At 40.4% G+C, this 26,881-nt stretch overlaps 1 protein-coding gene across 4 annotated transcripts; it reads left to right on the top strand.

Moving 5' to 3' along the window:
* Positions 1-654: 654 nt before the first annotated feature.
* pkp4 (plakophilin 4) lies at positions 655-26,881 on the top strand. 4 transcript variants are annotated; one of them, XM_079461134.1, is made up of 22 exons: positions 655-833; positions 5,568-5,698; positions 6,693-6,805; positions 8,697-8,731; positions 9,755-9,871; positions 13,343-13,539; positions 13,621-14,056; positions 17,143-17,301; positions 17,571-17,772; positions 18,730-18,862; positions 19,031-19,244; positions 20,589-20,772; positions 20,940-21,057; positions 21,642-21,833; positions 22,121-22,294; positions 23,382-23,532; positions 23,623-23,815; positions 23,991-24,075; positions 24,161-24,278; positions 24,608-24,739; positions 25,381-25,454; positions 25,815-26,873. In XM_079461134.1, exons 2-22 carry the CDS (start codon positions 5,573-5,575, stop codon positions 26,052-26,054), a joined length of 3,393 nt encoding a protein of 1,130 aa, XP_079317260.1. In that variant the 5' UTR covers positions 655-833; positions 5,568-5,572; the 3' UTR covers positions 26,055-26,873. The 4 variants fall into 4 exon arrangements, with proteins under 4 accessions (XP_079317260.1, XP_079317259.1, XP_079317262.1 ...); XM_079461133.1 differs by having other exon boundaries at positions 689-833; positions 9,755-9,877; XM_079461136.1 differs by lacking the exons at positions 655-833; positions 5,568-5,698; positions 6,693-6,805; positions 8,697-8,731; positions 9,755-9,871 and adding exons at positions 10,747-11,261; positions 11,365-11,676.

The raw sequence follows: 26,881 nt of genomic DNA, 5'->3' as shown, positions 1-26,881 counted from the left end.
TCTTTGACCTCCACCCGGAAATCGTTTCTGGAAAGGCGTCCATCAGGTTTAATGGAACTAACTCACGTTACTAAATAGTCACAATGTTGTTACTCAATTCAAACGGGCTTTCCGGGTTCGATGTGGGACATACATCCTACGTTTCTGTAACGTACTTGCCGTTGACTGATTTGGTCTATTTTCTATTTTGTGTAAATGCTTTTCTATACGAGTGCATTCATGGTGTAACTGTGTAAATCATACCGTGGTGGCAGTATTTGCTAAGTTTGGGCTGTAAAACGTCATTCTGGAAGAAGCCCATTCCCAAAGGGAGACGTCCACACGATGGCAATGTTGCCTAATCTTCAATTGGACAAAACCCTTCCGAAAGCCGACAATTTATTAAAATTTAAATTAAAATACTCATGTCGTACAAGCTGGTCTTCGCCAGGGTTGTGTAGACTTTAGATTAACAAACAAACAGTTTTCATTTCAAAGTGAGTCATTTCGGCGACGGCAAAGTTACGGATTTACTTGAAATGATTATGAAAGATTAAAACATAATCAAAGCGACTGTTTTCTAGCCGTGGCCGCGTTTTCCATGCATTTATCCGAATCAACTCCCTTTCGACTACATGGCAACACACTTAAATGCCCCGAACAGCACCTCTCTGTGTGAAGCGTCTACGTCACGCGCTCTGACCCTCTTGCTCATGGAAGCGCGCGAGAGCCTGCCGGAGCCGCCCGTTCAGTTCGTCGCATAAAACCGCGTTTGGAGACGATGTCACCCCGCGATTCCGTTTCAAATGGATACATCCGTCGCCGCGAATAATTTGCGTTTCGGAGGTTTTGCGGTAAGTGCTGGTGATTTCGCGCAGCTCCGGTGGAGCGTTGCTAACATCTGGCGCGCGCCGGCGACGGGAATTCAGCTCCGAATCGCACGAACGTTTCCCTGCTTGTCATTTATCTGCAAACCTCAATCGTTCGCTTTGAAAACTTGCAGCAGACGCTGTGCTTTCCTTGCGATGTGTCGTGCGTGCTTTTAACCTCCTTCTAGTGTTTTTATCGCAGTGCTTAACTGTGCGGAAGATGTGCATTTTTACGATAGTTGTGATTTTGTAATTAGACTGTTGGCCTTCTCAATGCATACGGCTAAATAACTTAAGCAGGTGTAGTGTCGCCTCCACCTTTAATCGATATACCTACACCTCCTACCACCACCACCACCACCATCATCATCATCATCATCATCATCTGTGACCCTTCGTGTCCCTCTGAACACCGCATGGCGCATTTGGCCCATCTGTCCATCAAATATTTACCTGGGCAAGACATCGGATATGTTGCGTGGCTTTTAATTACAATGGTTGATGGCATTTGTTATGGCATCCTGCAACCTAGTTACCCGTCGCCTGTGAGGTAGGCTGGTCTCCATTACGTCGTAGACTGGTAGATCCTGTCATTTGCACTCAAGCCGAATCTCCTATTTGACACCTTTCTTAATGCATTATGAAGAATCTCTCTCTGGTCTTACTCTTTGAGCTCGATGGAAATTGAAGCCTGTACTGTATGTTCTGACCGGGGATGACGGTGTGGTTGCAGTTTTAGCTGCCTCATCATATTGACTAGAGTTCAGATTAAATGCAGGTTTGCTGCTGTGCACCGTGCAACTGCTGCTGTGCGGTGATGCGAAGTCCAAAATCACTGTATGTAAGGATTGCGGGGACAATGCATCATCGTTTAGCAGATGTCTTTGCAATGCATGTTATGTGGTCTGGATAAGCATCCAGCAGCAGGGGAGCTTTGAATTTCCAATGGCCGTGGCTGGGTTTTTTACTCTTTAATGGAAGTGAGAAAATGATGTCTCCGACGATCCTGTGTGATAGTACTCAGTGTCCAATGAGTCCTATTAAATATCAATTTATTACTGCTAATAAGATGGCCTGCTTGTTTTGCAGCTCTCCTCTCTTCTGTATATCGGGCCTGCGCTTTGACTGACGGCAGACTCTCGGTTAATCCAGTGTGTGCAGTGGGTGGGGAATTTAAGGACTTCCAAAGTGGATTTGGAATTCATTCTTACGGATGCCAACACACTGGGCTACATCCTTTCATGAAGTTTATAAGCTTCGAATCATTGAATTATAAACATCTGCGTGAGGGGGTTGTGAACTTCCTAGTCATTTTAAAGATTTGCTTAAAGTGTTCAGCTTTAGCACAAGTATGGGTTGGACAACATAATATACATACCTATTGTTACGGTATATAGGCCAGGGGTTCATTTTAATTGTGTAGGCGTCTGTAAAAAACTAATGTTTAAGTTCTCTTCTATATTGTCTTGGTTGCATGCCATAACAAGGTTTGGAACAAGTTGTGACAAAACAAGTTGTGTTTAGCACTGCCGCTCAACAACGGCCAGAATGTTTGGTTTTTCCGGAGCATCCGTTTCCACAATTATGAAAAGGGTGTGAAGCTGGCTCTGTGCTTTAACCACAAAGCAACTGGCAGATGTACTGACAGATGAATTCAAAAGTTGAATCTATTGCAAGAATGTGTATTTGCTAGGTGTCCATAATTTTGTCCTTCCCCATACTGTATGTATCTTAGTCATTTTTATTTTAGCAAAGGGTTTTCTTCAAACTACCTTGATACTACCTGTCCTTTGTGGAATATTTAGGCCAAGCTAAAGAATAATCTCGTCCTTCTATTTAAAAGACACTAAGGCTATACACAGTAAGAAGAAGAAGAGAGTACATCTGCTGATCCGACTATTTTTGCCGTTGGTTGGGGGAGGGAATAGGGAAGAGAACAGGTTGTCTTGTCAGGCTGTTGCATGCTGGGATGTTGGAACACACGTTGGAATACATCCCTTGTTGCCCTGCCGTAATGTTGCCAGGAAATACGATTAGCCGATAGGCTTTGTGCGCCAGTGCTAACATCCTTTTTAAAATGAACATTGTTCCAAAGAATAGTGCATTACAAACCTTAAGAGTACTGCTGCCTTTAGAATTCATGGGTTCGATAGCCAGCATCCATGCAAACCCGCCCAAATGTATTTCAGGGGCCACTTATATGACAACTAAAAACTGAAAACTTTATGCGTTTTGGACATTCGTTTACAGGACAGCTGCGTATTTGGGCCTACCTTTTTTTTAAAACAGCACTGTTGTATAAACTGTGACAACGCAGAGACATGGTGTAACATTATAAAATGACATCCCTATCTACTGGTCTGGCATGTATAATACAGCATTTTTAGTCATTTCCAGGAACCGGATTTTTCAAATCTTTTTGTAAATAATGCAAGTGAAAAACCTTTCGGTTTTCTACTCCATCAATGTCATGATATAAACATGCTGTGGCACCGTTTGCTTCTTTTTGTGCCTTGCAACAACAGCCTTGTTCTCCAGTAAACAAGAAACATTCTTTTCAGCTGCATGTTTCTCAGCACGGCTTGGGAAAAGTGCTGAGTATGGCAACATACTGTATTAAGCACTGATAGGAAGATTTATTTGATATATATTGAAGATAAATAAGCATAGTTAAAAAGACATTAAATGTTTATGTGATAATGCGTAAAGAGTATAAATATTTTAATGTTTAATTTATATACCTAAAAGTAAATCATTACAGCAGACTCATCCCAGCATTGTACTTAAATTTGAACTGCTGTGTCTGTTTTTCTTTCCAAAGATGTTATGTTATGCTGGAAAACAGTCCTTTTTATTTATTATAAACTGCTTGCTTATAGCGCAGACACAATGTGATGCTATTTTGTAATAAGTTCAGTAATTCTTCACACAGCGGTCCAAGTTTGGAAATATGAGAAAGCTGCATCTTTTAAGCTTAACTCACTGCACTCGCATTCTCGCACGATAAATTCAAGGAATAGTTCACCCAAATATGAAATTCTGTCATAATTAACCCTCAAGTTGTTCCAAGCCTGTATAAATGACGTAAAGTATAATAGAATGGTTGTAACCAAATGGTGCTGGGTCACTATTGACTATTATAGTAGGATAGAAATCAACTGTGGTAGTCAATACGGTTAACTTTACCTCATTCTTTAAAATATGTATATTTTTGTGTTTAACCCAACAAAGATTTATGCAGGTTTGGAACAATTCTAAGGGCGAGTTATTTGATGACAGAATTTTCATTTTTGCAACGGTTCAACATTCTTCTCTGAGAGAGAATGAAAGGGCGTGAGAGAGACGACATTGTTATTACTGTATAAACTTCTAGTCCGAAAGGAAGATCTAAAGAAGTCAGTCAGTGATACAACTAAGCATTATCCTTGACAATTATTTGAATGCTTTTTTTTATATTACCGTTTTACAGCTGAGCAAGTGATCTAACGTGCTTATGCACAACCTTGAGTTTAATGACAGGCTTGTCAATCGAAACCGTATTTTCAATTGTATTATTTGTATTCTTTTTGTGTACATCTTATTGACTAAAATTAATTAAGCCGTAAACCCATACAGTGAGGGGAAAAAAGTATTTGATCCCCTGGTGATTTGGTATGTTTGCCCACTGACAATGAAACGATCAGTCTATAATTCTAATGGTAGCTTTATTAACAGTGAGAGACAGAATAGCAATAAAACAATCCAGAACAATGCATTTAAATAAAGTTATGAACTGAGAGAAATAATAAGAATTTGATCCCCTATCTATCAGCCGGATTTCTGGCTACCAGGTGTCTCTTATACAAGTAAAAAGATGAGATTTAGAAGCAGTCCCTTAAAGGGAGTGGTGCTAATCTCAGCTTGTAACCAGTATAAAACACACCTGTCCACAGAAGCATTCAATCAATCAGATTCCAAACGCTCCACCAAGACCAAAGAGCTGTCCAAGGACGTCAGGGACAAGATTGTAGACCTACACAAGGAAACATTTTGCTTTGGGGGTGTTTTTTGCTAGACTGCATCGCATCAAAGGGACGATGGACCATGTACTTGGGTGAGAACCTCCTTCCCTCAGCCAGGGGATTAAAAATGGGTCGTGGATGTGTTTTACGGCATGGCAGTGACCCAAAACACATGGCTATGGCAACAAGGGAGCTGCTCGAGAAGAAGCACATTGAGGTCCTGGAGTGGCCTAGCCAGTCTCCAGACCTAAGTCCCATAGAAAATCTGTGGAAAATCCCTCCTGCAAGGAACATCTAACCAGCATGATTGCCAACAAGGGATGTGCCCACCAAGTACAAAGTCATGCTTTGCAAAGGGGTCAAATACTTATTTCACTCATTAAAATGCACATTTTCTGGATTCCTTTTGTTGCTTTTCTGTTTCTCGCTGTTGAAATAAACCTACCATTCGAATCATTTCAGAATCAGCGATCATTTCTTTGTCAGCGGGCAAACATACAAAATCAGCAGGGTATCAAATAAGTTTTTCCTTCACTGTATTGGTTATTCAACTCTGGTGGTGGAGCCGTAATTTGGGTTTAAAAATGTATAAAAAATTACGTTTTTTAATACAGAAAAAGACATAAACAGAGCGATATTGAGTGAATGGTTGTTATACTTACTGCGTTAGTGTCATCACATGTAAATGGTTGATGTTTGTGTGTGATCGTATGTGCAGGGGGAATGCCTTCTCCAAGGCAAAGCCCTGTGGAGGAAGGGGAGGTGCTGAGCGGTAAGGGAAGATCCAACAACAACATGGCGACTGATGCTGCCACCACCACCAATCTGCTGGCCTCTGTTAAAGAGCAGGTATAATGCAACGCTGCCATTTGCTTGTTTCTGGGTAGCCATTGCCTTTTGTTTATTAATTGTTCACCTTGAAGACGGCGATCTAGACTCATTTTGTGAGCTAACCTTTCTCTAACTTTTCATTTTTATCGCGCAACATCAGCTCATGTCTTGTTAGCATTGATGGCAATCACCAGTGTGAATGTTTTACCAGACCACCAAAAACTGCGGCATTGATTTGACTGCGTTCTGTCTCTATTTGAGTCAATGGTCAAGTCTCGTGTTTTCTTTCTGCTTCGTTTGGACAGAATCAGGACATTGGCAAGTAATGTCATGCTGAACAATAGGTTGAATAGCAGAGGCCTGGTACAGCCGGTAGCTCACAGCGTGGTACAAGGCAGATAGTCATTGCCTTACCATCTCGCCTTGAGAACAACACTCGATAATGACAACAATACTGTTTCCCACCACCTCAAGTGAATGCTTGAAATGAAACTCGCAATACTTATGTATTCTATTTCAGACAGGTGCAACGCTCCAAAATGTTTACATTGCTTACAACAGTGGAAGACAGTCATCAAAATATCAACATAGATATTAAAACATCGAGCCAAGGCAACATTGAGTGTGTGCCTGTGTGTGGTTTACTGCTTGTGTCACCTTTAAGGGCAGCTGCATCAACAAGTCTGTCTGCATCTGAGAGGCAGGCCAACAGCGTAGCCTCCTCGTCTTCCACACACACACATAAACAAACACACATGCACACACAGACAGGCTTCAGAAACAGCTCAAGAGGAAAGGAAGAGGGCACACACTCAAGAGTGAGTGAATGGTGGTTGCAAAGAGACAGGATTTTAAGACGATGGCTTTTGAAGCCAAATTAATATCATAATTGGAAACGGGTATGCAGTGTGTAGAATGGATTATTAATAGCGGATGGCCTTCACATTATGGCTGTGTTTTTGATCACAGAAGCGGTAGAAGTGACTCTTTTATCTGTCGTGTTTTTGTGAAGGAGCTCCAGTTCGAACGGCTAACTAGAGAACTTGAGGAAGAAAGACAAATCGTTGCCAATCAGCTGGAGCGATGCAGGTTGGGGGCGGAGTCTCCAGGTGCAGCGAGTGACAGGTAAAACCATTACAATTTGAATTGTTTGGATGAGCAGAATTTCTTTTGGCCCGAAAAATTTAATCAGAATTATCATTTTTGGGTGTAATGTAAATATTACTTACATTCGTCAAATGCCATGGTGAAATGACTCAGCATGACCTACATACAGGGGATGTAGCGACCACATGTTCCCCACTTCCAAAAATATTGAAAGCTTGAATGTTCGGAAGAGAATAATTGATTTTAAGAGATTTATTTAGCTAAAAATGTAGCCGGGTGAGTAGAACTTTAAGAGTAGCCAGAAACCTCTAACAACTAGTTGATGTGGCCTGAATTAATGCAAATGTTAATCCTAAATTTACGGCTAAAGCTCAGCACTTTTTCTACCAGCATCAGCCTCCACTTAGGTCAACTATGACATAATGTTCTGTAATTAATATTCATGTGCCAATCTGCACCAGGCACGGTTTGTGTATGGAAACGATGAAAGTAAATTTCCAGGGGACTTTATGACATAAATGCATACGTGACGGATATAGTTGGAGGGTAGTAAAAGGGATAGCTCACCCAAAGATGAAAATTCTGTCATCATTTACTCATTTTCATTTTTTAAACCTGTCTTCTGTGAAATAGAAAGAATCCATTTGGGAAAAAAATATTTTCTTTTGTGGAATACAAAACCAGACTGTGCCTTTAGATTTCATGTACAGTTTTATGGGCGAAAATGTACAACATTCTTCACAATATCATATTTTGTGTTCACCAGAAGGTTTGAAAAGACATGAGAATTAATAAATGATGACTGTCCCTTGAAGCTTCATTTGGAATGTCATATTTGAGCGTATCCGTGGCAACTAGGTGCATGTCATATTTCTGATGAGGTTTATAAGTGTCCCTCCCGCCCACTCTACAGATTATTCCTATCAAGCCCCCCCCACCCTACACATATACAACACAGAAACCCAGCAATAGTTCTTTATTTGTTACGTTCTGTATTAGTTGGTTAAAGATAAACTATGATAAACACCACGATGTGTCTCCTTCCACTCTAACTAACTGCCCTAATGCAACATGAAAGAATATTTATCATTTCACAATAAACACATTCAAGCTTAAGGGTGTTATGAAGTGTTTTCATTTAATACATGTTACAGAAATAGCATTCCAGAGGTGTTTGCTGCAAGAATCACTTTGAAAATAGACTCGCAACAACAATTAGATTTATTTACTCCCTTATTCATTCATCATCCCGCATTTGGGATACGCAGTAGTACAGTAATTCCCAGCATGCTTTTCCACAGTGAACTATCTGCGTTTGTATCTCTCTAATTACATGTCAGTTACTCAGTTTCACTGTGAGTCAGGGAGAGTCCGTGCTATTTTACCAGATGGTCTTTTGCTTTTGAGTTTTTCTTTCTTGAAGAAGAGCCATTTGTGCACTCCTGCTCCAGTTTGATACACCATGGCCCATCCACGTTAACCTTTCCTTACATGGCGTTCCTGCTGTCCCACTCTGCCCCCCCAGCTGTCACCATAGCCTGATGACCGGTGAACTTTGACCCATCCATACCAGACACTGATGTTCGGTGGCAGACACTTGTTTGCAGTTTTATGATGTCGGCATGAACAATGTGGTTCCAAAACATCCTCACATGTCTCCGGTTCCACAAGTCAGTTAATTTCACGTGAATAATCAGACGGCCTGTTTAAAATTCTTGTCAGAGAGATAAATGTGACAGTCGGTAGACTGTAACACCGTGATTGATGTGCACCGGTAATACTTCCATATTTCAGGGCAAATTAAGCGGTTCTCTTTGCTCTGCATTTTTTTTTTTGAAAATTAGATGCATTGTGCCCAGTGTGTGTGTGCTATTGTGGTCTTCTCTCATGACTGTCTTATTTCCTCCAGCTCTTCTGAGAAGTCTCTACTGTGGAGATCAGCAGGTATTTATCGCTGCTTGCTATGTTTCTCTTTATTATCTATTGAAAATAACTGGCAGTAGTGATGCACCAAAATGACAATTGTGGACCGAAACCGATATCAAAAATGTAGTTTAGTTTAGAAAATTTCTTAAAAGACGTTTTTAAAATAGTTTTTAGTTCATTGTAAATACGATTTTAAAACAATACAAAATATATAATTCTTCCTTGGTCATTGCAATACAATCAGATATAACTTTTTACTTTTAGTTTTAAAATTATTCTGGAATTCTTAAATGCATAACAGCAGTTAAGTTATAGTGAAACTCAGCATCTCTTGATAGTACAAGAAGGTTATACACGGTGCACAATCATTTTATTGAAAACAACACGCAGAACACAGAGGGGCAGTGAGTCTGTTTGTGTAAACTTCAGTGATATCAGCACCTGATCAGTTACTGACCGATCGTTCCACTGATCATTCTCATATTAAGTTCGGCTTTAAAACACCCACAAGTCAATTCCCCGCATTACACAGAGCTTGTGTGTAATTTCTGTGGCCTGATTTTGAGCTGTTCTTGATATATTTATTAGTTTCAGCCTTTTATTTCGGCATATTTTGTCTGAAAATGTCTGTGCATCACTAGTAGGCAGAGGTGTGGCACTTCAGATAGGGCTGCGGTCACATGTGTACAGCACATAGTTTGACTTGGGGTGATGAAAGTTCCCTTTGTTGATGGTTTAACTTTCTAGTTTTTGTATTCAAGGGTCCCTGCATTCATTTGCCATTTGTGCTAAATTTGGTGAACAGTGTTATTTTTGAGTGTACAATATGAACAGTGCCACACTAGACAGTATGATATACTGAACAATATAATTTTTGAAGAAGTCATCTGGATAAAACATTTGTAGAGAGACAATCATTGGGCATCATGGACAAAATCATACAATGTGCATTGCCAATGTTATTTAATCATAATTTTTTGGTATGCAGGTTTACTAACTATTGAACTTAAACTTACACTTTGTAAACTCTTTGGTTGCCAGAATCCTCAGGCGCGGGCATTTCCAAGCCATCGGATGGTTGTCCCTCACCTACATTTGGGGTCAGAGGTCAGGGATCACTTTACTCCCCTGAATTGGAGCAGATCTCCCTGCGTGAAAGTGAGGGTCCGTTCATTCACACTCCAGATGTTTTCTGTCACCTCTATATGATCAATTTACATTCACACAAATGTCTGATAAGAATGTTGTGGGTTAGTAAGACTTAAGCTGTATATCAAAAGCATCTTTGGCCTGCTGTCAATTACGAAAGAAAGTAATATTGACTCATCTCTCGGTAGAAATACTGTTTACAAACATGCGGTCACAATGCCAGGCACTTGATGCCTGCTTGGAAAGGATCAATTTAATAGGGAGGTAAATAATGTAATTATTCGTAGAGTTTCTTCATATTTTTAATATTGTCTTGAATCGATCATGTCAGCAATTGTTGCAGACTTTTTCCGAGCATCATGTTAATGTGCCTTTAAAGATTACAGCTTCTTATAACTTCTATGAAATGGATTGTTAAGAAAACCCTATGCAACTGTAGTCCCTTGCGAATTCAGATGCTTGTAAAGAGCGAGGAAATCTGTGGGGAGTAATCTTCAAGTGTCTAAAGTGAATGTCACTTACAATGTCACGGTCACAACAGACTTTTGGTTCTATTGACCTGCATTCATACGCATGCGAATGCGGTAGACTGATTTCACTGCGTTCCAAAGGTCAAGTTTGTAGTACTCATTCGACTTAGTCTCATCTGAAGATGTTTTTGATCTTTTTGGATAATTTCTTACTACTCCTTCGAAATTTGCCGTTTCAAATCAAAATATGGCGTCCTTGTGAATCGTGTCCATCCGAAGAGTTTTCCTAGGTGATTTCTAAAATTGTTTAGGGGCTCTATATAGAGGGTATGCATTGACGTCACTTTCCCACGTGAACACTCCGGAACAAGCCCTCTTGAGTACAAAACATTCAGCAAAATGGCTGCTTTCAATAGGATAGTGTAGATCCACGTTTCAGTATTCCACGTGTTTCTGCAAACTGCAGGTATCCATGTGCATCTTAGCTTTCAGCAGACTGTAAATAGAAATATATACGTTTGTGCTCTAACTGTTTGTACAATCAATCACAAACTTTTCAAGAGTTTTATAGAGGTAAACACTGCTGCAGTCAGTCTTTCTTTTTGCCGAAAGGTGTTTTTGACTTATTGCGGCGCCCCAAGAACCGACGTGCCTATGACGTCAGATTACCGCGAGAGTGAGTCGAGAGACGATTCTCCATGCGCTTTAGAATCAATCTCGCGGTAAAGTGGCGTCATGCGCATGCTCTTGCTGCGCACAAGTCGAACAAGGCTTAGCTTTCGTGTACGGTGACGTCACGCGCATCCATGTATTTTGGAAGTTCAGGTAATCGGTCCGCGCATGCGTGGAAAGTTCCACAGGAAGAACGCTTTTCCAAACAGCATTTTGAGCCCCTGGAATGCACTGCTGAAGGGGACGAAACAAGGAAGGTACAGTCTGAAAAAGAGAAAATGGCGTTGATTTTCTTACTCGGTTCGCCAAATGTTATCCAAACGTCTATATTATGAGATGCAATTGGCAATGTCCCTTCAGAATTCCCACTTCAGGAGCCGAGCTCAGAGGAGGGAACATGGGCGCGTGGTCTCTGCCCGAAGGTTCAGACGCAGAAGCTGTAGATTACCGATGCTAATGTTGTAAATAACGCTCACTTTAATGCACCGACCGATCGACTCGCTTCTTAAGACATTCGTATTTCGTCCGGAGCCGCGGTGATGACTTTTTGAGATGCTTGTATCTGCTTTTTGAACTTTGGAAGACGGGGCACCTATGGACTTGCATGCGGATCTTCAATGACCAGTTTCAGCTTGTTATGCTAAAGAAACCGACATCTCAGATGGCCTGAGGGTGAGTAATATTTACTTAACACGTAACTTGATGAAACGAGACCCACTGTGCTCTAGTGAATCATTTTGTTGACAATGGTTAACTTGCGTGTTAAAATAATCAGTGTTGATCGCTATCTCCGCTCTTTTTCCTAAAACGCGTTTCAGGGATTTGTAACAGTTGCTTAGTATAACGTTTGAAAGCGGTCTGACTTATTACGTAAAACGTCCCTGCGTGTTTGTAGAACAAAGGCTTATCGCAATGCTTGAAATGTACTAAATGCTGAAAAATGATTGATTTCTTGCTTAGTTTGTTTGTAGACTCAATCACACAAGTAACGTCACACAATAAAGTACAGACGGCGGCTGCATGGGTTCAGTCTTTCTGACACTCAGTGGGCGTGTCTCACGTGACTTCCGCGCGGTGACGTCACGTACATGCCCTCCAAATTAGAAAGAACGCGAAACAATACTAGTGTTCCTTTGTCATACGTCATGTGTTTATCTGTTGCTGTAATGATAATGTGGGGCACTTGAATTTAAGAAATAAATTTTCACAAGCAAGTTGTATCTTGTTTATAAAACTGTCAGTTCTGCTCCTTAATTCTGATTGGTTGAGCCGAATTCTACGCAGTTATAAATTACCCTGATGAACTGTTTTATAACGCAAACGCCCCCCGCGACGCAGTGGGCTACAAGTGCATTTTATAACAGCTAAAGGAGTTTTAGGCACTTCACGTCGTGCTACAACGCCCTTAGCTGTTATAAAATGCACTGTAACCCACAGCTTCGTGAGGTTTATTGCTTTATTTAATGCCAGAGTGCACCACCACATTTAATTCACATGATACAATAACAAAATCTTATGGGAGAGGATGCCCCCAGACCCCCACAGGGGTTTCTACCGTAGGCATATCAAGTTATGTTTAACCTCTTCTGAGCTTGCAGGTGTGCAGTCTTAAACCATGTTCTTATAGACTTAGTTTTAACCTTTATTAAAACCAAATTTAAAGCTTATATTGTAAACCTGTAAAATAGGAAACAGGACATAAAGAAATAAAAAATGAAACTAAATCAACTTTCTGATAAAAATTCAACACAGACACAAAGATGCTGGATCAACAACAGCATCTTCCTCTCACCGTAAGAGCTTTGCTGTCGATTCCAATGCTCCGTATACGTCTCTCTCCATGATTGTTGACCTGGTTTCCAGCTAATCTGAAACATAACGTTGGATAAATCACTTGAATAGAAATAAGGAAAAGAAAATAGTTGCATCAACTGTGCCATCAATTTCTAAACGTCCTTTTCCTCGGCTGTTTTTGTCACAGCATTGATTGAGTCTCTCAGCTGGGCGTTTATTAGGCTGTAACTAAGAATATGTCCTTCTTACAGAATCATTATGACTCTTGCCGAAGGCTGGATGAAAAAAAATGTAGTTACTGACTGAAGACACTCATTGAATTTGAGAAATTGTAAAACATAAATTACAAACAGAGAGATTAGTCAATATCATTTTTGTGATAAATGATAGGGGGCCAAAGGTATCTTGAAGCATAAGTGTTTTTTATAACCACCAAAACATCGATCCATCACCCAAACAGATATGTTTTAACAGTTTCGTTGACAGTATCAAACTCTGTATAAAAAAACCTCTGTATTTTGTATTTTCTTCTGCTGTTGCTCAGGGTCTGTGGCAAACTCGCGCAGCTCCACTCAGATGAACTCATATCCAGATAGTGGATACCAGGAGGTCAGTGGTTACTATAGCAACACTGTGACGCCCAGGCGTTCTGAAGGAAGGTCCCAGTCGACTTGCTCCGCCCCTGGTGGAAGCCCCACCCTTGCCATGAGCTCTAGGGCCGAAGGACAGGCCTCAACACAGGTATAAACATACACTTCATACACACTTTCTATTAGCGTGCTGTATATTTATGGTGTTTGTTTATATGTAATTTTTTGTCAGGTGGGCGGCAGCGGGCGTGTCATGAGGCGCGTCAGTTCTGTTCCCTCTCGTGCTCCATCCCCACTCTACACTCCCTCCCCACCTGCGTCCCGTCAGCCCCTGCGGACATCTCTTGGAAGTCCTTATGGCTCGCCCATAGTCTCAGAGCCCCGCCCTCTGCCTAGCATATTTCCTGGCACAACCTTGCCTCTCACCTCCAGTCACGCCCCAGACCCAGTTCATTCCACCTACTTGGGGCGACTTGGAAACGGGGTGGGGTCCGAGTCAGGGTCACCGCCAGCACTCTTGCGGTCCGGTATGACCGCCCAGCCACAGCAGTACGGAACACTAGGGAAGCATGAATCGCGTGCATATGACAGCACTCAGTCTTCATTTGGATCACGAGCCTATGACATCTTTGAGAGGATGGTTCTTTCAAGACCAGACAGTCTTACAGGTGGGTTACAAACATGCAGTTTAATTTTTTACAGTTTTGTACTTCTTGTTAATTTATTGTTGAAGTTTCAAAGGCAAGTAACCTGTCCGAAGGTCCTTTCAACCACCCAGAACGCTGAGTGCAGCTCAACAATATGTTAAAGGGATACTTCACCCAAAAATGTGTATTCTGTCATCATTTACTCACCTTTGATTTGTTTCAAATCTGTATGCATTTCTTTGTTCAGTTAAACACAAAGAAAGATATTTGTAAGAATGTTAGCAATTTTAAGTTCTGTGACATCATCCACTACCATAGTAGGAGAAAAAAGTATATTTGTTTGTTCTATTGAACACAAAGTGAGATATTTTGAAGAATTTAGGAACACTAACAGTTCTGTGGCACCTTTGACTACCTTTAAATCTTTCCTACTATGGCAGTCAATGATGTCACAGAATTGAAAATTGCTTACGTTCTTCATTTTTGGGTGAACTATCACTTTAAATCCATAAAGCGATTTACTCTTCCTCCCTGACCAAAACCAGAACTGTATCAAACGGAGTTTTCACACTACTCTTTAAAAGTTGAGGATTTAGGGACACCGATTAAATGTGTGTGAAACTTTCTTAACGTTGTATGCGTCTTATGTTAAATAAGGATTAGTAGTGCTGTCACATTATACGTGTTAAATTTCCACATCCCTGAGAAATCTTTTACAAAATTGACATTTTTATAACTTGAATGTCTGACTATAACACGTCTCAAAAACAATTGTGAAAAGGGTCATAAGGCGACTCTTTGCACTTGCTGATGGTCTGGGTGCGCACCACAGGGAGGCAGACACAAATCGATTCTCATAAAAAGACAAAAGAAACATCAATGTAATTGCTCCTGTTGGAATGATCATAACCCCGTTATGTGACTCTGATAATGAGATGCTGTGCATGCGTACGAGTTTCAGAATCAAAGTGCTGTGCAGCATTAAAAAAGGTACTTTTTATTTCGTATTTTTTCAAAATCTTATTACAGTTTCAATTCCATCTGCAATGAACATCCACATAAAACTGGAGTTCCACAGATACTGTTTTGTAGGATTACTCTGATGATAATCTCACATTCAGATCTGTGGAATATTTTTTCAGATGTGTCCCACTGCCCCATTTGTGCAGTATTTCTGTGGATGGCGCTTGGTGTGAAACCTTTGAAAAGCTTTTAACTCAAGGCCTTTCTGAAAGAAGTGAATTTCGAGATTTATGAGGAGATTACAAATTTATCAAAGATAAACCCGCTTTGTTCAGTTTTTATATCACACATTTGAAATTGAGTTTTTATATTGAGTTTGAGTTTTTTGGAGGGGAAATATGCCTGGTTTTGCAGAGAATTTTCCACACATAACATTCACAGGGCTTGTTAGTCGTGTCGGGAATGATGCTCCAGTAGTTGTCTAATTGAATATGCAGTTTTGGGTTGGCGTTTATGAGCAAATCACTTATGGCCTGTTTGCTATTCGAAATCACGCCTGGGAAAAAGGGTGAAGAGATGTTGAAGACCTTTTGCTAATTCAGCTGAATGGCACAATTAATTATGCACATCGCTGGTTTTGTTGCAATAAATTGACCAGCAGACATCCACGTGACCCACTGCAGCTTTCTATATTTGGAATAGATACCCATAGTGTTTTTACCCCAGAGGAATATTTTAAAGACGCAGGATACCCAGGGGATTCATCGCATTTTCAAAACAATGACTCAGGTGTAGCTTGATAAAACGGTGAAGGTCCTAGATTGATGGGAGGAGTTGTTGTTTCTTCACTGCCGATAGAAGTCAATCTGATGAGACTCGCAAATCATGTTCAAAATGTTAATATAATATTTTAGAACGTTACGTTGTAACATTAGCCTTAAAGATAAGCAGGGGCGTAACCTTGCTTTAAACTGCAAGTTTCACTGGATTTAAACAATGTTGGAAAATGTGATAATGTTAGGTCAAAAGTAAAGAATATTAAGTTTCGATATTTTGATGCAAAAATTTACATATTTTGTTTTTAATGCCCAGAGGTTGCTCTGGAAAATGGATGGAATTCTTTATTGTGTTTCAATTATCCGATGTTCCACCTTAAATTGCATAAGAGAAATAAAAAATATGACAAATAAGACAATTGTTAAAATACTGTGGAGTTGCAAAAGAAATGTAGATATAGGTAAAATAATCAGCATATTGGTCAATTTGATGAAACATTTCATATCGAAATCATATACATTTCATATGTTCATATTGATCCACTTTATGGGCCACTATCTTGAATCTTTGCTCAAGGTCAGTATTGCTCGCACATACGTCTGAAGGTGTTCAATTTCAGTGTAGTGGTTAATTATAGCTTTTTTCTATAATACAACTCGCATCTCTGTTTTCAAGAGGTGTATTTGGACAAAAATGGACGCAATTGTTGACAAGCATCATAAATAAAGGGCGTGTCATTAATGTGGATGGAATAGCTCAAAAGAATCTGGTCTCGAGAGGTTTTGATGTGAAACGTGCGTATTGAAATCCCTTCGTTTGAGACTTGGTTTCAAACTGCTGAGATTTGCCAAGTAAACATAAGATCTCTTGTGTAGAGACTAGTGAGGTAAATAATATTCGTATGTATCTTAGGGGATCTTAAAATCTGTCTCTATTTCTTGCCATTTCATTTATTACCTAGGAGAAAGAACTAAGATGTTTATGAGGTCTCATTTGTGGGCAGCGGTTGTTTTCCTCAATGTCTAAAGGTGTAACAGATTGTTTTCACATTACCACTTCAAGACTTGAGAGGTTCATTTGGTTAATGTAAGAAGCACAAAGTCTACTAATCTATGATCTCTGCTTGTACGTTCATATGACTAAGAAGTATTTCCACTAAAATGCGTTTGAGTACTTTTTAAATGCTTTTCGGAGCAGAATACAGAGCAGAACAATTTCTCAAGGTTCATTTTAAAAAGCATACTGTACATTTGTAGTTTTGGAATTAGTTTGAATAAAAATACATTGCACAACCACATTTGTCAGGAGATAAGAAATGCATTTGTCCCGAGACGGTCACTGACTGTGCCTGTCTGATCTTGATGTAGGCCTGCAAACCTCTTACAGTCAAAACAGCCAGTTGGGACAGGACGCCCGCTCCCCTGACTGCCACATAACGCCCATCTATGAGGACAGAACCTTCCAGAACCCTCTGTACCAGAGTCCCACTCGTGGCTCCCAAAGTGCGGTTTCCAAGAACAATACAGGTATGTTTTAGATTTCATTCATAAAGAGGCAATCTGGATTGTTCAAAGATGCTCTTTCATAACTCTGGAGACACAATTAAGTTCTCAGTTATGCTCCATATGAGTATTACTTTTGAAGACACTCCTAAAATTTTATAGTTTAGAGCAATGAATTAACTGATGAAAGCATTGCTCAGATAATTTGCTCCTTGATGAGAAATCTTTAATGGGCTTAATGGGAAGCATCTATCTCACTGGTATTCCTAACTGTTGCCCGCTCTTCTACACAGGGTTTGGTACGTTACAAAGGACCACAAGTCAATGTAGCACTTTGAGGTACCAGCGAGGGTTATTCCCCATGGCAGCCCACTCTGACACCTATCACCCTGCCCACTACCGCACGGCCGACGCGAACTACACCAGACACTCTGCTGCCGTCGACAACGCTATCACAAGATCTCCTTCCATAGACAGCGTTCATAAAGATCCCAGGTGAAACCTAAAGCCTTCTGGTTTCAAGGTCCAGTGTGTCCTTTTTCTATTGACAGAAATGCAATATAATAAACATAACTATGTGTTCAGAGGTGTATAAAGAAGCGTTATGTTTATCTTGCCTAAGAATGAACTATTTTTATCTACATACACAGACCTAAACGGACAAACTGCTCTACAGAGTGCGTTTTGTAAATGTTATCTCCTTCGGCAAAGAAGCGTAAATGTGACATCTTAGTGATGTGTCAGCTGCCGTAGTGCTTTGAAAGGAAGGGGTGGAGAGAGCCGTTGGTTGCAATTCGCAACCCCACCCCTAGATGCTGCTAAATTTCATACACTGGACTTTTAATGGGTGTCATGGACCTTCAACCAACAAAACAGACGAAACATTTTAAAAGCATCACTTATTTAGGGGATAAATATAATTTGGTTTCAATTGGCACCTTGAAATATTACAGCGACCGCCAAATTTTTATATGCAAAAATGACTGCCGTTTTAATATTACTGAAAAATGTATTCTCACCTGCACCCACACACTGAACGGGTTGACACTCCATTAAAGCGGTTGGCATTTAAACACGGAGACCGTGCTTTGGATGACTTCACATGTAAATGAAACCCATGCCAGTCTTCCTGTTATGTTGCCGCATTCATGTTGGTACTTCTGCGTTGGTGCGTTTGTGTCTTTGTGTTCGGGCTGCGTTTATTCTGCAGACAGACAAAGAGCTGGAAATAAAATGTAAACCAGATCGCTTTGTAGGGCATATTTAAATGACAAATGGGATTGAAAAATAGCTGGACCAGACCATATGTTTAGCTGTTTGTCTTGATTCTAACACGTAAACACAATAATTGTGAGTGCAAAGATTGGAATGTTGACTCAACCCCGCAAACATCCATTTGTCAAATTAGCTTTTTCATGTTTGTGTGTTTTGTGTGTGTGTATGGGGGTTCAGGGAGTTTGCCTGGAGAGACCCTGAGCTGCCAGAGGTGATTCGGATGCTGCAACATCATTTCCCCTCTGTCCAAGCCAATTCTGCAGCATATATACAACACCTGTGCTACGGAGACAACCGCATAAAGGCAGAGGTATGTACACACGCGCCCGCACACACACACACACACACACCAGCGCTTCCCTCGAAGTTGCATTGGCATGCTTCTACCATTGCTTTTATGCAGATGGGGAAAACCCACACTTTGGACATTTTTAATAAGCAGACGTATAAAACACACACTTTTGTGTGCACACTACAGGTATGTCGGCTAGGAGGTATCCGTCACCTGGTGGATCTGCTTGACCACAAAACCCTTGAAGTTCAGCGGAACGCATGCGGAGCACTGCGGAACCTTGTGTTCGGAAAAGCCACGGATGACAACAAAGTCTGCGTGAGGAACGCCGGTGGAATCCCGGCCCTGGTTCGTCTGCTTAGGAAGACGCCAGACACAGAAGTGAGAGAGCTTGTCACTGGTAAGTTGGAGCTTGTGGTCACATGACTGACTGACACGAGTCTTGCGTTTGCTGTCTTTCTCTCCCTCTCTTTTCGTGTTCACGCTCGCTTCTGTGATGAGATCAGGTTGTGCTGTGCAGCTCAGATAAGGGATTACTTTAATGCATCTCAATGCCGATTTGTCTAGAAGGGGAAGTATTTGATTAAAAGCCGAGCTCATTGCAATATAACGTTTTCACTCCGAGCTGATCTGCAGTATTGCTGAATCATTTCAAGGGAGTATTACTTTGTTTTTCAAAAGGTGTCATGATAAATGTGGTTTATTATAACTCATCATATTTAAAACAGAAGACAGAAGGGTTGTGCGATGGCAGGTCTTTTAGTCATTCATAAACCATAGAGACAATTTAGTGAGAAGTGTCTATATCTTAGATTTTTAGTTTCTCACTCACTGTAATAGTAATAAAAATTCCTCTGAAAGATTCAACCTTTTTTATAATTTACCCATCCTCGTGTTGTTCCAAACATGTATGATAAAAAAAATAATGACGCCAATAAAACCACTCTTTTCACAATCTTAAACAAAACTCAGGCTAAAAACTGACACTCCCTGCAAAGTCAGACCTCACGGCTCAACCCATAAATCACGTACCTGCTCAATAACTGATATTTGTTTATTTTAAACTCCAAAAAATGATGAGTTACATCTTTAATGATTAGTCATGTCAAAATAAAAATGGATGATTGTGAGAATAAAGTCATAACATTAATGATGCATCAGTTTATTGTTGTGATATCATGCTTTTTGTAGGAATGTAGAATTTTTTCCATTTAAAAACTCAAGTAAATTTAGCCGATTTTATGCCTTTAAGGAACAGTTCACCCAAAAATGAAAATTCTGTAATAATTTACTCGTACTCGTGTTGTTCCAAACCTGTATACATTTCTTTGTTCTGCTAAACACAAAGGAAGATATTTGGAAGAACGTCCGTAATGGAGCAGATCTCATCCCCCGTTGACTACCATAGTATTTATTTTCCCTACTATGGCAGTAAATGGGGGACAAGATCTACTCGTCCTCATTAAAAAGAACAGTTCACCCAAAAAATAAAATTCTTTCTTTGTTCTGAATCTGTTTAAATTCATTTTTTCTGAGGAAAATTTGCTTTATACATTTCTATGCTCTGTTGAAAACAAAGGAAGATATTTTTAAGAATGTAGGACGGCAAACAGTTCTGTGGCACTTTTGACTACCCTTGTATTTTTTTACTCGGGACAAAGAAGATTTATACTTCAGGGTGAGTAAATGATGACAGATCTTTTTTTGTGAACTGACCCTTTAAAATAACCTTTCACTTTTACAGGCGTTTTGTGGAACCTGTCTTCATGCGATTCCGTGAAGATGACGATTGCTCGGGACGCTCTTGGTCCTCTCACCAACACCGTGATAATCCCTCACTCTGGATGGGGTGCGGCCCCCCAGCGGGAGGACCAGAAGCTCAAGCTGCACTCGTCTCTGGTGCTGAGAAACACCACCGGATGCTTCAGGTACAGCCAACATATGAGTCACACACATGCTGTGCAAACAAAAACACAATCACGCTTGTATCCTCCACCACCACTACAGAGACCGGCAGCAGCAATTTTTCAACACATCTCAAACAAATCAGACATTGTTGTATGGTTGAGCATGTGATACTGTGTGTGTGTCGCAGGAACCTGAGCTCAGCTGGAGAGGAGGCAAGAAGGCAGATGCGTTGCTGTGAGGGGCTGATCGATTCTCTCCTCTATATAATTAAAACTTGTGTGAACACTTCCGATTATGACAGCAAGGTGAGAATATTCCTTTGACTATGCAGAATAGCTCTATTGCAAAACCAAGTGAGCTGCCTCCCGCCGGAAATTTTGCAGTTAAATGACCAATGGCGATTGTGTAAACATAACTATATTAAATATTTCTCTTTCTCTGCCGTCATCTTGTATTGTTTTTATGGGATTACCCTTTCGTGATGCATTATTATGCTCACACACATGTACGCAGCTGACTAGGTTTTGGATCAGAGCTAACATATCAGAAACTGTCCAGTTTTCATGTAGACCAATGCTTTTGGTTTGGTGATCATATTTGAAGTCTGAGACATTCTTGCCAAATATTTGAGCAATGGTCAGAAACAATTTTTTTTTAATCTAGTTGCATAATAAAAAGGTGTTGCATATTTTCAATGCCACTCCTTGAAGGGTCAGAAGTGTTTTGAGGGCCACCTGCTGGTGCATTATGGGGATGTGTAGTTGTTTCTCCTTTTAAAATGTAGTGGGAGGATGCCATCTGGTGGAACAGGAAGAAATGGTTTCTTGTTTAGTGTTTCTTTGTGGTGGCTTCTCACACTGCCGCCTTCTGTCACTTTCTGTCTCTTTAGATTGTGGAAAACTGCGTATGCACTTTGAGGAACCTGTCGTACCGCCTCGAGCTGGAGATGCCTCCTTCCCGGTTGATGGGTACCCAAGACCTCGACACGCTCCTGGGCCCCGACTCGTCCAGTAAGCAGGTGGACTACAGCTGCTGGGGCCTCAGAAAGAAAAAGAAGAAGAGGTCATGGCAGGATCAGCAGGTGACCTGCACTATATGAAATGACCGAACTTGGTATCTACATTCTAGTCCTGCAATGTAAAATGCATGTTGCACATTCATTTAAATGTGCTTTAACTTATGTTGACACTGAAATATAATGACTGTAAAAAAATTACTATCTATATGGTACTGTAGTTTGTACATTTTATGCTTAACCCGTTTCAGACCAATTCCTAAAATGTATTGCTTATACCTTTTTATGAATATAAAAGTTCAAAGCTGAAACTAACATGATTTTATGGGTATTTGTGTAATCCCATGATGCAGTGGGATGGTGTCGGGCCCATTCCAGGATTTTCTGGAAGTCCAAAGGGGGCTGAGATGCTGTGGCATCCGTCTGTGGTCAAGCCGTACCTCACTCTGCTGGCAGAGAGCTCCAACCCGGCCACGCTGGAAGGGGCGGCTGGATCTCTGCAGAATCTTTCCGCAGGAACCTGGAGGGTAGGAATCTTGTGGTTGGAATATACAGTCGCTGTGCTCGGGATAGAACTAAATTATATGAATGGTTAAAACTGGCTAGTGAATAAAGAATTTGTGCTGCACACATTTGACCAGACGTAATCCACCTTTTTTTGTCCTTAGATGCCCTTAGAGCAGGGGTTTTTTAGACTCTTTCATGCCGAGGACCCAGAGTCCTGCACGAGTCTAGTTTGATAAATCCGCAGCCACAGTAATTAAAAGGACATCCGACAGCAGCACTAATTTAATTCCGTACCCGAACCGCATCCGCAATATATCTACATGATGTAGACCATTTATTTTCTCATGGTGAGTCAAAATAGTCTTGGCTAGTAGCTACTGGATCCGCATTGTGCCTGCGTGTATTATTTCCCGAACAGCAAATGACACATTAATAATTATTCCACCCGTTACATAAAGAAAATAGAGGTTCATCCGACGGGTACCCGCTGTTGCCCGCCAGGGTGCAGGATTCTACAAGGACCCCTAAATACGATGAGCCTTCTACGAGGAATTTTTTCTGGGGGCCTACAGAATGTTCTAAGGGGTCCCCGGAAAATGTGAAAACCCCTGCCTCAGAGTGTGCAACGGTTAAAATGGAACATTTCAGCGATGCAACAAATAATATTTTGTTGCAACAAATAATATTTTGTTGCATTCAATTCACGTTCTTTACACACCAGGAAAAATAAATCCGCAAAATGTTGATCTTAAATTGACCTTTGTTTAGAATAACCAAATATATTTTATTACATGTTTGTAGTAAATGATTAAGTGATCACACGTTCCTTAGTTTTTTTATATTGTCTATATTGTGTTATTTTCAATAACAAGGATGATAACCATATAGTTGTTAAATACTGTGACATGTTTTATTTTATTCATTTATTTAGACAGTAAAAGATGATGTTGCCTTTTGACACACATTATGATCTTAAAATAACTTTTAACCAATATGAGCCACAGAATTTCAGTGCGTACTAGAACAATACAATGAGCTTTGCGGAATCAAACCATTTTTTGAGGGTAAGATTTGAACCATTCTCTCTCTGTTTCACTCATCGATCAGTTTGCGGCCTACATCCGTGCCGCTGTACGTAAAGAGAAGGGTTTGCCCATTCTGGTGGAGTTACTGAGGATGGATAATGACAGAGTGGTGTGTTCTGTGGCCACTGCCCTACGAAACATGGCACTGGACGCCAGAAACAAAGAGCTCATTGGTCAGTCTCTCCAGCTTATTGCTTATATGTGAAGTCATTGATTTTTGTTCAAATAAACGTGTATTGAAGTTTACCTAAAATGTTTTAAAGGAAAGTATGCCATGAGGGACCTAGTGACCCGTCTCCCTGGCAACGGACCCTCCCTGCTGTCAGATGAGACCGTGGCAGCGGTCTGCTGTGCACTTCATGAAGTCACCAGCAGGAACATGGAGAACGCTCGGGCGCTCGCCCAGACCGATGGCATCGACAAGCTGGTCACGATAAGCAGAGGGCGTGGAGAGAGGTACATAACCTTCCTCTTTTCCTGAGCATATGAATGGAATAGTTTTATATGTCCATTGGGTACTGTTGTAAAAATGAATGTAATATAGTTAAAGCTATATATATGGAGCCATAATGTTTTCTATGGACTTCCCCATCCAGGAAGTGTTTGAACTGTGCTTCCCTATCATTTCCAGATATTCCATGAAAGTGGTCAAGGCAGCAGCTCAGGTGCTCAACACTCTGTGGCAGTATAGAGATCTGCGCACCTTCTATAAAAAGGTATGTGATCTGAATCCATTGTCTGAGTTTAGAAACACTGATAGTCTCTTGAGATCTTTGGACAATGTGTTTTGTACTTTATTAGGATGGATGGAACCAGAATCACTTTATCACGCCAGTGTCGACGCTGGAACGAGACCGCTACCGTTCCCAACCCACCCTGCCGACAAGCAACGTTCAGATGTCACCTGTTATCCAATCAGGTGAGTCTTTTCAGTTTATTCAAGCCTGCTTTTAGTATACTTCTCTTAAACCAAAAATGAGAAAGTACTGTTTTTTTATGTACTTCTCAGAATATACTTGATTTATACTGACAGAAAGATCTAAATAGATTTGGCTCAGACTTTTAATTAATCTTTTAAACGACACTTAAATTCTACGTAAAGTACTGTTAAAATCATATTTATATAGGTATCCCATTGTAAGCTGAAATAAGAACACTGTATACTTAAAGAGCAAAAAGTAAAAGATAATTGAATATAAATAAAAGCTATACAGTTACATTCAAAGTGTACAAAATCTTCATACTTAGGAGGTAGTGCCACCTCTTCTCCTGCCATGTTGGGTATCAGAGGGCACCGTTTAAATCAGCGAAGGACTCAGTCATCTATGCAACTTCATAATTATTATGGAGACGCCAACCGAAACACAACTCCATATACAGGTGAGCTTTACATTACATATAAAACATGCGAAAACCATCTTTTTTAGAACTGTAGGTTCTACTACTGTGCTGACTGTACTATAAAATATTTTTTTATCACATTCAGAGGTGAGGAAAACAATATTTGTTAATGATATCATAAACATTAAAACGTTATCAATATGACTAGTTAGTATTATTTGGAACAGCCAATTCATGGCACGGCTCTCACCTTAAGGTCATGTCTGTGAATTAAGAAGCTGGACTGACGCATGCCTCATTCAGCACGCTCTTCAACTAACAGAGCAATCGCATTTGTTCCACTGTCTGGTTAGATGCATTGATGGTCATTCATTTAAAACCTCTTGACCTCCGTAGTTACACTGTATTGATTGGTGGTACTTCAGACTGAAGGGTCTGATTATGTGGCTGCGATTCTAAAAGTGAAGTCATTGAGGTGTGCATTGGCCATTCTTTCCATCTAACCTTTAGACTGAAGAGTCTCAAACTTAAAATATTAAGTATAAAACGTCAAATGTTACACTATTCTATATTGCAGTTACTTAATTGTTGTGCAGGGCTATATATCAAGTATACTGGTAGAATATTGTTATAGAAATAATTTGTTTAGGTATTTTAATTTTGTGTTTATGTATGTTTAGGGTCTGGAAAGCAGTCAGCCTATTTCATTAGCTCGTATCCCTCTCCTTCAGCAGAGGAGTCCTGCAGGTCACAGGTGAGTTTTATTCTTACTGTGTGTTCAGACCAAGCGTGAATGAAGCGTTAAGCGCGAGTGATTTACATGTTAAGTCAATGCAAAGACGCGATAGACGCGCTTGCGGCGTGAATTCACGTGCGAATTGAGCGTTATTCGATATATATATATCTGCTAGCTAAAAATGGACATTGTAGCCAAGTGCACATCCATTTACATGAGAAATCAAAATGATACTGTATAACAAAGTCATTGGATTTTTGTAAGGGCATTTAAATAATCCCTGTAATGCAATGTGTTGTTGTAGTCAGTATTTGGGTATGTTATTGAATGTCACAAAAGGCAGCCATTTTGAAGACTGACCCTTGTTTTATCTTCCAGCATGGGCAGCTCTATTTCCCAGAGGAGGCCAATCAAGGCACCTACGACACTTATGGAATGTACCTGTCGTCTCCGATGGGCTATGAGGACGCTTACCTGGACGAGCCTGTTCGATATCCCGTGGTGAGCGAGAGGCAGGTGCTCAAACCCAACACCAACTACGTAGACTTCTACTCCTCCACACGCAGGCCTTCATACAGAACTCAACCCTACCCAGCCTCACCTGACTCATGGGTGTAGGCGTGTATGCGTGTCTGTGTATTTGTTCATGTAATGTGTAGCGATAGATAGACTATTGCAAGGAAATGTCACTCCGTATGACATATCTGGGTCTGTGGATTCCAGGAGCATTCCTAGACCATTGTATGTACAAGCTTTTGAAGCATTTGAAGTGACTGGTTCATTTTCATCAGAGGGATTTCATGTGTTTTGCGTGTGTGAGCACAAGCTGTTGCAAGTGGAGTGAATGTAAGTAGCGTGTGTGTGTTTACATGCGCGAGTGAGCATCTACGTGTGGAAGAGTCGTGTGCATGACGGATTGCGTGCACCATGAACTTGAATTTGTTTGATCTGGGATTGAATGCGAGCCAAAGATTTTACTTATCATTCGCTTTTGTGAGTGCTCAAGGTCTAATTTAATGAGAGGTTGAACCATCTTTTTACGTTTTTATTCTTCAACGGCATGTTTGAAATGAAAAGTCATCTCAGTTCTTGAGCCAAATAAACAGATCATGTATTGGCAGATAAATAATAAAGATATAATAGTTGTGTAAAAATATAAAGAAACAAACTAATGTTCTGTGCATTGGAAAACAAACCGTCCTTTTGTCTGGTCTCATTGCTGTAGCCAACTTAATGTAAAGAGTAATGTGTGTTCCATGGAGTCTTGTACAACTACGTCAGTTTATTGTACAACCGTGATCTGTGCTCCTACGCACAAAAAACTGTGCCATGATAAATTGCTATGTAGAACTGTCTGTATATGTCAGAGACCTAATGGAGACAAAAGTTATTACTATTACAGTATTTAGATGTAATAAAGATAACATTTGTTTTTGTAATATGTT

This window comes from Barbatula barbatula, assembly GCF_947034865.1.
Source record: "Barbatula barbatula genome assembly, chromosome: 7".
Classification (NCBI taxonomy): domain Eukaryota; kingdom Metazoa; phylum Chordata; class Actinopteri; order Cypriniformes; family Nemacheilidae; genus Barbatula; species Barbatula barbatula.
This window is presented reverse-complemented; position numbering and strand designations above follow the sequence as displayed.